This window comes from Chelmon rostratus, chromosome 10, assembly GCF_017976325.1.
Source record: "Chelmon rostratus isolate fCheRos1 chromosome 10, fCheRos1.pri, whole genome shotgun sequence".
Taxonomy (NCBI): domain Eukaryota; kingdom Metazoa; phylum Chordata; class Actinopteri; order Chaetodontiformes; family Chaetodontidae; genus Chelmon; species Chelmon rostratus.
In genome coordinates, this window is record NC_055667.1 from 18,229,119 (window position 1) to 18,240,952 (window position 11,834).

At 41.8% G+C, this 11,834-nt stretch overlaps 1 protein-coding gene across 1 annotated transcript; it reads right to left on the minus strand.

The window, feature by feature from the left end:
• Positions 1–6,279: 6,279 nt before the first annotated feature.
• On the minus strand, positions 6,280–11,806 carry abtb1 (ankyrin repeat and BTB (POZ) domain containing 1). The gene is made up of 12 exons (XM_041946549.1): positions 11,592–11,806; positions 10,753–10,815; positions 10,620–10,675; positions 10,367–10,511; positions 10,086–10,245; positions 9,920–9,965; positions 9,534–9,650; positions 9,200–9,312; positions 9,005–9,103; positions 8,740–8,907; positions 7,523–7,723; positions 6,280–7,272 (listed from the first exon to the last, which is right to left on the minus strand). Exons 1-12 carry the CDS (start codon positions 11,645–11,647, stop codon positions 7,066–7,068), a joined length of 1,431 nt encoding a protein of 476 aa, XP_041802483.1. The 5' UTR covers positions 11,648–11,806; the 3' UTR covers positions 6,280–7,065.
• Between the last annotated feature and the right edge of the window lie 28 nt (positions 11,807–11,834).

The window sequence follows — 11,834 nt, forward strand, 5'->3', positions numbered from 1 at the left end:
CAGCAGGACAACTGCTTTCTGATGCCTGAGGGCCAAACGGCCAGGAAACAGGAAAGTGACTGAAAAAAAAAATGCGAGTTTGGACGCTCGCTGTTTGTAGCTGTGACAAAAACCAACCTTGAATCTAAAGTAGCTGAGCACACACAGGGGAGAGAAAGCTTTGTCTAACTTGTAGCAGGTTACAATAGCAGGCATGCCATGGAATAAACATCCTAACCACTATGATAAAGTCATGTTTATAAAAAGTAATGTAAAATAATGATAGTTGGAACTCTCATAAGAACTTAATCCTGACTTTTTTTCAAAATGAGTTATTCACATGAATGTGTTCTTTGACAAGGTAAAAACATTTTGTGTAGGTTTATTTCCACTTCAGTGCATTAATTACATTTGAAAAATAAGGTTTTATCTCTAAATGTATTCTCTAACATGGGTTTTCTGAGCACCAATCGGTGCCCTGAATGTTTACAGCACGGCCAATCAGGTTCTGCCTTTTTACATGTCAGCCCAACTGCTGTGTGACTGAGGTTATATGGGCTGAAAAGATCATAAAATATTGCTAAACCTTTAAAACAAAAATTTTGATGATTTTATGGAAGGCGTCATGGATGACACCCTGTAAATGCCAACTTAGCTGAGAGTCATTTTATTATCTCATTTAAACCTGTTTCAACCCTCAGTTAGCATGCTACTAGCTGGCTAACATGCAGGTCATGCTAGCATTTGTTAGCAAGAATGTAATCAAAAGTAAGTAAAAGTTACTGTGCTTTTTCAGAGATGACTTCAATGAAAGACACATTTTTAATGTGGGAATCTGAGAAAAATTCAGGTTTTCTATTTAAAGTTTTCTGTTTCTAACTTGTTTACAGCAGCAGACACACAACAATGATAGTGTATCAGACACTGGCATTGATGGCTCTGCTACCTTAGATGCTAATTAGGGAGGAGGAAGGAGATCAGAAAAAAAGTACAAAACAGTCGAAAAATTAAAAAATAGAGCAATAAAGAAAACATTTGCAAATGAATAGAGAATCAGTGCACATCTGTCAGTGAAAATCTTGGATGTGACCAAATGTTTTCAGGTCTTAATTTAAAGCATGCAGCTAAACTGTTGTTTGAGTCCAAATGTCTGATATTTTAACTCCCATCAGTGATAAGACTTTTATTTTATGCATGGAAGTAAGATTTAACTACTGCGTTTGTCTGCTGAGGACCTTTTAAAACCCAAGGTCATGATTTGTCATCCTCACCGCAGGTTTGATGCGTCTCCTCACAGAAGTCTGCCTGATTGTTTACATTCGTTTAGCTCAGGGGCCGGAGGTTGTTGTCCTGGATAGATTTAGCTTAGTCTTTTGTTAGAGGTCTGTCTAAGGGCAGACCAGTCACATGGTAACGGTGTAATCCTGTCTCTCATGCAGACGCTGTTTGGATCTATCTGCAGAGCTGGCTGTGTTCTCTCCCGGCAACCTTGTGACTCACCTCAGGTGGAACATTACATTGCACTATACACCAACACACAAACAAGACAGACACATGATGAAGGGCAAAGTGAGCGCTTGTATTGAGAGAATAAAACAGCAACACAATGACCTGCGCTGCAGCATGGGATGTATTCTTCCCGTTCCTGTGATTTGCATACGCATTGGCCAGATATATTTACCCAGCTGTCTGAGAGATCCCACCGTCTTTGACAAAGCTGACTAATAAGACCTCTGCTCACTTGCTTCTCTGTGTCCTGGCTGCTAATACTCCGAGGGAACACGTAAGGCTTAATCCCATATTACCGTGGCTACGTTAAGTGTAAGCATCTGAGTGTCACACACTTCCAAGAGGAGCCCCCGTGCAGAGCGGGGAGATAAACAGAAATCCTGGCTAACAGCTTCAATCAGTGTTTCTGAAACTTTACAGGCATCCTCAGTGTGGTGTTTGCGTAGCATGACAGTAAATATGTGGGGGGAAAGTGACTGGCTGCTGAACCTCTCTCATTTCAAGACAATCCTATAAACGGATCTTCTTGGCGGGAACTTAACATGCAGTTTAGTGCGTGCGTAGCCTTTACTGTGCCATTTCTTACATAATGGCTGGCCGGGACAAAACCACTGGCTCAAGCTTTAACTCTCTCTAATGAAATTTAAACGCAAGCGTTCTGTGGTGCCAAACCAGGACTGAAACTACTGTATACAACTAAGGATAATGCATCTATACGTTGGGTGTGTCAGTTTCACACAGTATTGTTTTATCATGCATGTCGAACCGTTGAAATGTGAAAGTCGAGTGTAGGATGGAGTGGAGGAGTTGGAGAGAGAGCCAGAGCTTTTCAGGTCAGTCTCTAGCTAAGCATGGGCTTACCACTCTCTCTCTCAGGTGGTAATCCCTAACTAATTGCAAATTAGGATATTGGCAGTGACAGCGGGAGTGAGTTATGTCTTCCTTCGCATGTGAGGACATATCAATACGCAGGGACAAGGTCGCAAATGTGCACGTCTGTCCATCACGAAGCACAACACAGTTATAGCACCTTTATGACAGATGTAGTTAATCTTTTATACTGTTGAAATCATAAACTGTATGGAGAAATACAGTATTTGCTCCCGTTAGCACAAGAGTTAGTTTTATGTCTATTTTGCATTTATTTTTTTATTTTCAATTTAATTTTATGGCTTTTAAAATCAATTTGCGACCCATATATTCTCTGTATTCCTTTACCTTTTATTAAAAAAAAATATCCTTTTCATGTCACTCTGCCTTTCTTTTATGGTCTTTCCCTCATTTGAACGACTCAGAGAACCGAGCAAGAATTCCCAAATTAGTTAGTTGAATTGCAAGTTAAAGCATTGAAACTATATAATTTGTGTCTTATTATTACAGATGCATTCATGCATAGGCAGCATTTTAAATTTACAGCTGTAACCAATACATTTACTTAAATACTGGACCTCATTGCAATTTTGAGGCACTTGAGAATTTCAATTTTATGCTACGCTTATGCTACATCTAGTCATGTTTTTACTCCACTACATTTATTGTTACAAGTTATGTATGTATGTATGTGTGTGTGTGTGTATGTGTGTATGTATGTGTGTGTGTGTATATATATATATATATATATATATACATGTGAGCCACATATAGAAGAGCATCATGGCAGAGATGAGCATGTTTGTTCCTGGAAAGACAGGCAGGCAGATGGCATGTATGACACAGCCCTGCATGCTCTGTACACGTCACTCAGCTAGCACCTGAAGTAAACATTCATAATGAAACAGCAAAACCGGAATGAAAGACACCACCAGCATCGGTTAAAATGGAGGACCAGAGACATTGTGGATGTAAAGGGAAGTGCTCAAAAGAACAAGGAAAAGGAAAACTCTGTCTTCTCAGTAGTGCTATTTCTTATCTGTCGCTACCGTCAGAGGCAAACGTGTTTCTCACGCTGCACACCGAGGTGTAAAACCAACACCTATACTGATAAAAACCTTTATTGTCAGGAGGTTAAAGGGACAGACAGAAAACAGAGCTGCTTCTCTATTTGTCTGGTAGATTTTTGCCCTTGAGGAGACAGAAGTCACAGTGACGTCTCACTGAGTCACGCAGTGGCAGGAGCCAAGAGATTTTACCCTTTGCTGCCCTCTTCAAGATTTTTCCCTGCAAAAACACATTGAAATCATCAAGGCATAAAAATGTTTTTTAAGGACCTTATGGGACACATGACAGAAATATGAGTCATAACTTTGAGAGAGAAAAAAATTAATATAACTGTTTTAGTGCAAGTCAGTGTCTTCTGTAACTTGAAAATATTCAAACTGAATGCATGCCAGCGTGTTGCAATCCATTGCAACATATCAGAATATGGATGGATAAAAACGGATGAGCATATTGATGAATAGCACAAGCCACATTAAATTATTTGGAGCTAGAGTATGCAGGAATTTCAAGCCATTATTCATGTGACTCCTCTTAATCACATAATTCATGCCAGCTGCGCACATTGAAAATAACACCGTTAGACCTTTATTATGAGTTATCATAGGGCTTCACTTGTAAACTGCTGAAGAAAATAGCATCATAAAGGGCAAAAGGACAATCTGATTAATTGCTTGACAGCCTGCAAAGAGTGTTTTTGCTGCAGAGCCAAGAAACACACTGGCCATGAGATCTAAATAGATTTGCTCATGTTAACTGACAACAAAAGAGTTGTGCAATCAAGGTGGGGGAAACAAGAGGGTGCAGCCTGATGATAGCACTAGATGAAGGTGTTGAGATATCTCCCAGGATAAATGAGACCTCTGGCCTGCTGGTGGCACTAGAGGGATATTGAAGTCAGTCAGGTTCATCCTCTGGGCACCCTGGATATCTGCAGCAAATTCATGGCAATCCATCGAATAGTTGTTGAAATATCTCAGCAACTTCAACCAAGGCTTCATCCTCCGGACCACGAGCATCCGTCCAAATTTAATCTCAATCTGTCCGGCAGTTGTTGAGATATTTTAGTCATTGCCAAAGTTGGAGGTCAGTGTAAATTGACTTTTTAAAGTCAAATTTAATTGACACTACTAGAACAAATGTTCACAGATTTGATGCTTTACTCTGTCCCACTCTGACTTGAGGCCAGTTTAGATGTCTACAGGCACTGAATGGGAACTAACTGAGGCACCGAGCTGCTGTCACAGAGAGGCTGGTTTGACACAGTCTCCATGGAAATTGAATAAAGTCACTGTGGAAATTAAATAAAGTGATGAGAAATAGAAGTTCTTCCCGTACAGAGCATAAATATCAATTTGTGCGTGCAGTGTGTTGTCAGTCTGAAACCCAATAAACTGGACTTTCTCACCCAAGACCAAACCCACAGCGAGTCGCTTAGCAGCAACCATAAAACGTTTGCAAAGGAAGCTTGCTGGGGTGATAAATAATTGTGTTTTTTACTCTTGTCTTTTTCAACATGTAACCCTTTAAGACGCTGGGCAGGAAGCCAAGGGTTTTGTTGTCTAAAGGATGGCCTTAGTGTTTCGGTTGAGCTGCTTTATAATGTGTCCTAACAGCGGCTCTGCTCCACAGTGTACTCCCTGTCGGGATTTGAGTTTACCCACTGCTCTGAACCTCAGGGCTCCATTAAGGTGACGTACAGCTTTGTCTTCACCTCCAAGACCCTTTGAAATGGGACTGATGGAGCCCACAGGGACGGCAATTATACAGTATGGCGCAAGTACACTGATGCACACATACACGCCTTTAAATCACTGCTAACAGTGCCTCACTGTTTACTGCCCTTCTTCACACCTTTGTGGGCTTGTGATGAACGAGTGATTTGAAAAATGGACGACTGTCAAACGGCCCCATTCAGAAAATGTTCCCATGAATTCGGAGGCCCGGATGAAGGATTTATGCGTTTCACACATTGCATTAAGAGGTGCGTTCCCTCTAAGAAACAGCCATTGTGTGTGGTGAAAGGCAACTCACCACAAGTAATGATAAGCTGAGAAATGGCGCCATCTTTAGGTGCCTTCCTACACTTCATCTAAAATGTGAATTCATGGAAATTTCTGCTCAGTCTCACACATTTATGCATTTTTTTTTTCAAAATCAAATAATTAAAAAAAGGAAGGATTTTTTTTCATTTCATTCCTCTTTGAACAAATGCTGAATTCTTTACAGAGAACTTGCAAACTCACTTGAAGCTGTGAGGCTTTTTCTGATTCTATTTTGCAAAGTAAAATCTTCTTTTCGGAAAAAAAAAGACGAGCCTACAGCCATGCATGCATACAGCAGCTCTGTGAAGCCATGCTCACCACCTTAGTTTAGCATGTTAGCATTGTCACATTTGTCACTAACACTAAAGTATAGGAGTGCACTTTAACACTGTACATTACCATTTATAAGAGAATGCAAACATATAATAAACAGTTTGTAACACACTATAATGTGGTTGTTTTCAGACATTTGCTCATTGATTTCTCAACTATACCTCCTCTGGACACCTGTCAGCAGAGTGATGTTTAAAACAATAATGAATGTCAATGTAGGAAAACACTGGCAGCTGGGGTTGTTAGTTTTGGTGACATTGGACAAAATGAAATGATGTCCAGATTAGGGCAATAGATAAAAAGTCAGACGACCACTGAAGCCATTACAGATCATCCAGATACTCAGAGCTTGAATGCCTGCACTGAGTTTCATGGCAATCCACCTAATAGCTGTTGTGATGGTTCAGTCTGGACCAAAGTTGTTGACCAACCTTTGACACACATCAAAATTCATGAGACATATTGAATAAAACACTCCTTGTGCTTGCAATACCACGTTTAATTGCCAAAACCAAGAGCAGTTATTTGTTTTACTGAGCAATAAACAGATAAATAAAAACAAATAAGTTGTGTTGGTGGTGGATTTTACATGCAAGCAGTTTTCTAGCAACTTTATTTTCTTGTGCACACACTAGGCAAGAGAGGTTTGCTGTCATACAGGGCAGCACAAAGTGTTTTTCCATGTCAGATTTTGACAAACAGCAGGAAAATGTTAGAGGACGACAAGTCTTCAGCACTCACGGCGGAGGAATGTTGCAGGTCGAATAGTGAGGTGGGATTCTGCCACTAAATCCAAAATAAAAGTTGCATGCTTCTGTGCATGAAATACATAATTAAACAATATTCTATGTAACTTCAAATAAGGAGTTAGAGGTTAAAAGTATTTTCTGGATGAATGAAGTGACAGACGTTTTTTTTTTTTTTCATAGTTATCAAGTGCATGCCAGTAGCATAAAACAACTAGTTCATGGAGTTTGATGTGAGGGCCTGTGCTGAACCTTACTGGGGCAAAAGTACATTTTAAAATAGCGAAATCACCAGTTTAAGTCTAGCAGCTACAAAAAGTGACTAAAAAAAAATTCATGCATGTGCAATTCAAAGATATTCAGATGTAACTATATAATCCAGTTTCCTCAAAACCCCTGTACATATTTTTTTCTTTACAATATACTGTAAATAAAAGACCTACAAACATACAGATGCGTATGTTTTTCTCCCGACAGATGTTTGTACCACCAGCTACAATCCGCCCCCTGCAGACCCCTTAGCAATCAATATCAATGCTGGAGAGCAGCTCCTCCAGGGCCTCCAGCTTCTGATTAGCCTCCTCGATCGCGCTGTAAGTCTGCACGTTGCTGGTGATGTGGTAGCGGATGTCGTCCACCAGGGGGACGGAATCTGTCTCCTGCCGGTCCTCCAAAGACTCCGCGTCCTCTTTAATGATCTCGGCAAACTCAGCCTGCTCCACCAGCTGTGACAGACAGGTTAGACAGGTAACACAGATTTTAATTTATCCTGAGGGGGCACTGAGCTTGGCTGACTAGAAGATTCAGAACCTCACAGATGCTAAATCACATAAAGTGGAATTTAGCTCATGCCGGTCTAAGGGCTGTCTTTACTGTGACTTTTGGTATAATGGCAAAAAGTGGTCAAGTACCATAAAACTGTTATTGTACTTTTAGTCCACAGTCAAAAAACAACATCAACACAAAGACACTCACCCGATCTATGATCTTGGCCATAAACTCTTTGCACTGATCCTCGAGGCGAGAGAGACGGAAAAGCTTTGCCGTCTTCCACATGCAGAGGACGTTGTCCTCACAAATAGTCTTAGCGAGTGTCTTCCCGCAAAGGCGCTTCAGCCCCGGCAGCAGATACATGTCAGCCACGCAGAGCACGTCAAACACGTTCTCTGTTGTTACCTGGGCATGAATAATATTCAGTCAGCTGTCAGACAATAATGGCGGGCATTCAAGTAACGCTATGTATGTTGTTAAAGGGCTTTGCATGTGTCCTGTGGCCCCTTTAACCACAATGTGGAACCAATTTACCTCCAATTTACCAGCTTGTTATTTCTCAAAGGTGTAAAAGAAGTCATTTTGCTTGACCACTGACTAAAAATAAACTTTAATTTCATTGTCAAAGAGCACACACTCTTTCTCCAATACATCATCAACAGAGAAACATGGCGTCCTTATGACTGAGTTGTGTCTTTTCTGTATTTGGTACATGAGTTTGTGTCACTGCTTACACTTTCAAAGATCATGAAAATTGTATTACTGGATGTTCCCAACCACGCACAATTTAAATATTTGATTAGTGCATTACATAGGTCGAGGACGCAAATAAATGAGCAAGAACTGAGCAAACAAGCTTGAACAATGAGTGTGTATTCAGATGGACGACATGACGGCTCCTCAAAAGTGAAGCCCAAACATCTCAATCACCTCCTAGGGATTGGCTGCACTTTAAGTCATAGATCCCGCCAGGGGACATGGGTCAAAGTCAAAAATCAAACATTTAAAATGAAAAATGTGTGTAATAAATTAGTTTTTTATTACTGGCTTGATCCTACATCCCCCCGATCACTACCGAGCAGGCTGCCTACAAAATGATGCTGATGTTGATGTTGATTGCAGCTGCATCAAGTTTGACGGTGTAAATACAGTAAATTCCCAAAGTGGAATACAACAGAAGGAGCACCGCTGTACCTACACACACATTTTTCTTTTTTACAGGCTCATGCCTCACAGTAGGAAATCAGTCTGTCAGCCACAAACTGGTACGTGAAGGCGATGCTTCTGTTTCAATGTCTTTTTTACGACTTCTGGGCTTGCTGACCAACAAGCAACTGCTTTTAATTTTATAACCGAACGACATGTTTGCGTCCTCACAAACGACAGAACAAAATAATTTCAGACAGAAGTTGTGCACTAACCTCCGTGCCATCGGTGTAGATGTAATACATGACGTGGATAAATATTTCATGGGAAATGTTGTGTAAAGTAATCACTGGGGTGCTGGGCTGGGACTGCAGCTTCCCTCCTTCACTGAAGTGATCCTCCAGGAAGGCTTTGAAATAATCACTACGCCCGCAGAAAAATGCCTGGAGGCACAAACAAACATGCAACAGCATTGGAGCGGCAGTATCTGGGGGTTTATCTTGTCACTGAGGAAAGTTGTGTGAGTTTTATAATTTGTACCTTATGACACAAGAAATTGTAACCGTCGACTCTGAAGCAGATGTCAGGATAAGTAGGGAAGTGGTCCACTCTGTTAAAGGGAAGTTCACCAAATCCGACCTGGGGAGAATGAGCAAAGAAAGCTGAAGCCAACATGGGCTCACTGAAACTGTTAAAGCAGCAGGTACGGTGTGTGTTTTGCCGTCACGTCCTTACTCTTAGTTCAGGGGGAAGGGCGCAGTCTGCTAACTGAGCCATCTCCTCCTGAAGCTGACAGCTGTGGGGCTCCAGGCTGAGAACCTTCACACAGATTCCTGGCTTGTTGGAAACTTCAGTATAAGGAAGGAAATGGAAAAACAACAGACTTGATTGATTTGGGGCTAAAAGCCAATCAAAGGTCCAGAAAAAAGGGTCGAGAGTTAAATGAGACACTGGAGTTCAAATGTATTTTGGTATTTTGAGACTCTTTGATAAACTGCGTATTACACTGGTAATGCACATAGACATATTAGAAGTACACAGTAAATGTGCACCAGGAGTCCTAACTTACCAAATTCATACACCTGTTTACATGTATTCTCCAGCTCCTCCATGAGATCTGCCATTTTGCACTGTTTAGCAAGTCGCCTGGAGTCCTCCACGAGGCTAATGTCAATATCCATTCGTCCTGTAACATTCAGAAAAAAACTGCATGAAAAGAGTTGAAACTCAATGTACTTTTTCCTTTATTTACAGTCACATTTTTCAAATACAAGATAAAAAGTTACAAGATTTATAAATGCGGTGAAAATAAATAATTTTTGTTGTGTTTCCAGTTAATCCTGAATGGTACATCTTTGCTGCTGGCACAATAAAAAGTAACATGGACTGATTTTTCATGCAAAGTCTCAAAACTGTAGAGAGGACAGAGCATCTGCAGCTCTAACACACGCCCACCTGTGTAGAAGTACTGCAGGATGGCTCCAAAGGCTGCAGGGTTGACCTGGAATCACAACCGATTTTACCAACACTTTGTTGTGTAATAGACATGGCCACCTAATAATAAAGTCTTCAACACACACCAACACAGAATTAATAAACTAAAATATGTATTTTTATCTACCAAAGGGTGTTTCAGGGTGATCAGGTTCTTCCCTTTCCATTTGGTCTCAAACATATGAGTGAAGTACTCGGAGCGTGCGCTGAGAACACAGCGGTGGGCTGTAAATATTTGTCCGTGAACCAAGAACTTCACGTCGCTGTACTGACCCTGCTCCAGTAACCTAAAGCAAAAACACACAAATGTTTGGTCACGCTACAAACTACTAAAACAGATGAGCATGAACTGCTGTGCAGAGGAATTCGATCATTTACGCGAGGGGCCTGCAGGCACTTGAGCCTTACATGTGCAGAAAGTAGTTAAAATCTTCCTGCTGCATGGCGTGGACACTGACACACTTATAGTCTTTGAGCAGGCGTCGTACAGAGTCACTCAGAGAGCCGTACAAACACCTCTCGGCATCAAACGTGTTGGCCTCACACTTTGCACCTGAGGGCAAAGATTAAAAAGCAAAACGAAACAGAGAACAGGTTCTTTCAGGGAGGTTATAATGGCATCACGCTACAGCACAGTCAGCCAGTCAAATTTCAGACTTACCACTAGCCAACAGGTACTCGACCAGCTCCTCATGGCCACAGAGACAAGCGTAATACCTGAAAAACAAGAGCTGTTACACAAGCTACATGTCACAGCCGCAGAGTTACACCGCTTGCCTAAAAACTGTACTCACAAAGGGGTGCTGTCCCATTTGTCTCTTACATTGAGGTCCACATCTCTTTGTTCAACAAGGTATCTGGGAGGAGAAAAGAAAGGAGTGATGACAGTGTTTCGGCATCACGTCGGAGCAGGCCTGCACACATCTGGATGGAAGATGGATGCATTGTTCGCACAGTTGCATACACACTACATGCATGAGGATTAATTCATTACACAGTCCTCCTTGTGTCTGATGGCCCCTTTGGTTAAACGCTGAAAATCAAAGGGGTCAATGCTAATATTTTGCATTGACATGACATGTGCTATATCCCACAGTGCAGCAGGAAGTCGTTTTTGCAGTTGAGGACTTGGCTACACAGTTAACCAAGGCTCAAGGCTTGTATGTGTTGACTTGCCTAACCAGTAGGACACACCATTGCACAAAGCAGGGGGAGTGTCTTCCAGCAGTCAAAGTAAATTCTCCACAGAGAGTCCTGTGAAGCACCCGACACTGACGGGTAGTAGCACAGTAACTTTATCATACCTACGCTGCATCTGGAAACCGAGCAGCTGACCTACAAAACGCTGGCAAAAGTAACCAGCTGGCTCATCAAAGCTAATGTTAGCAACCCTGCCTTGCGTGTTTACATCCAGTTTATGTGCAAAGCGACGCAGTTAGCGTTGGGTTTAGCTGCCAGACGGCAGCCCAGAACAGGCCACATAAACGACGGCTGATGTTCTGCAGGACGTGACAGGGGAAAACAGGAAAAAAAAACAACCCCGCTGCAACCATGTAAAGTAAATTAAACAAGCTTTTTGCGCAAAGGCAAAGACAAGACGAGCCGAGGCAACATCAACTGAGCGTTTGTTTACCTGACTCTACAAATGTCGCCCTTTTTGCAACTGCTAAACAATTCGTGCACATCCATGATCCCCGCGGTGTTTTCGGTCCTCTGAAATGCATCGAGACGGCCTGTCTACCGGACAGGTGAGAGGTGGTTCGGTGTCGTTTCACAGTTGGCTCGGTCGACGCTGGGAAACTTTGCTGCCTGGTCGTCACACCTTCGTACACTGTTAATGTTGTTGTTGACAAGCACGTCGGGTCCTGTTGAGCGA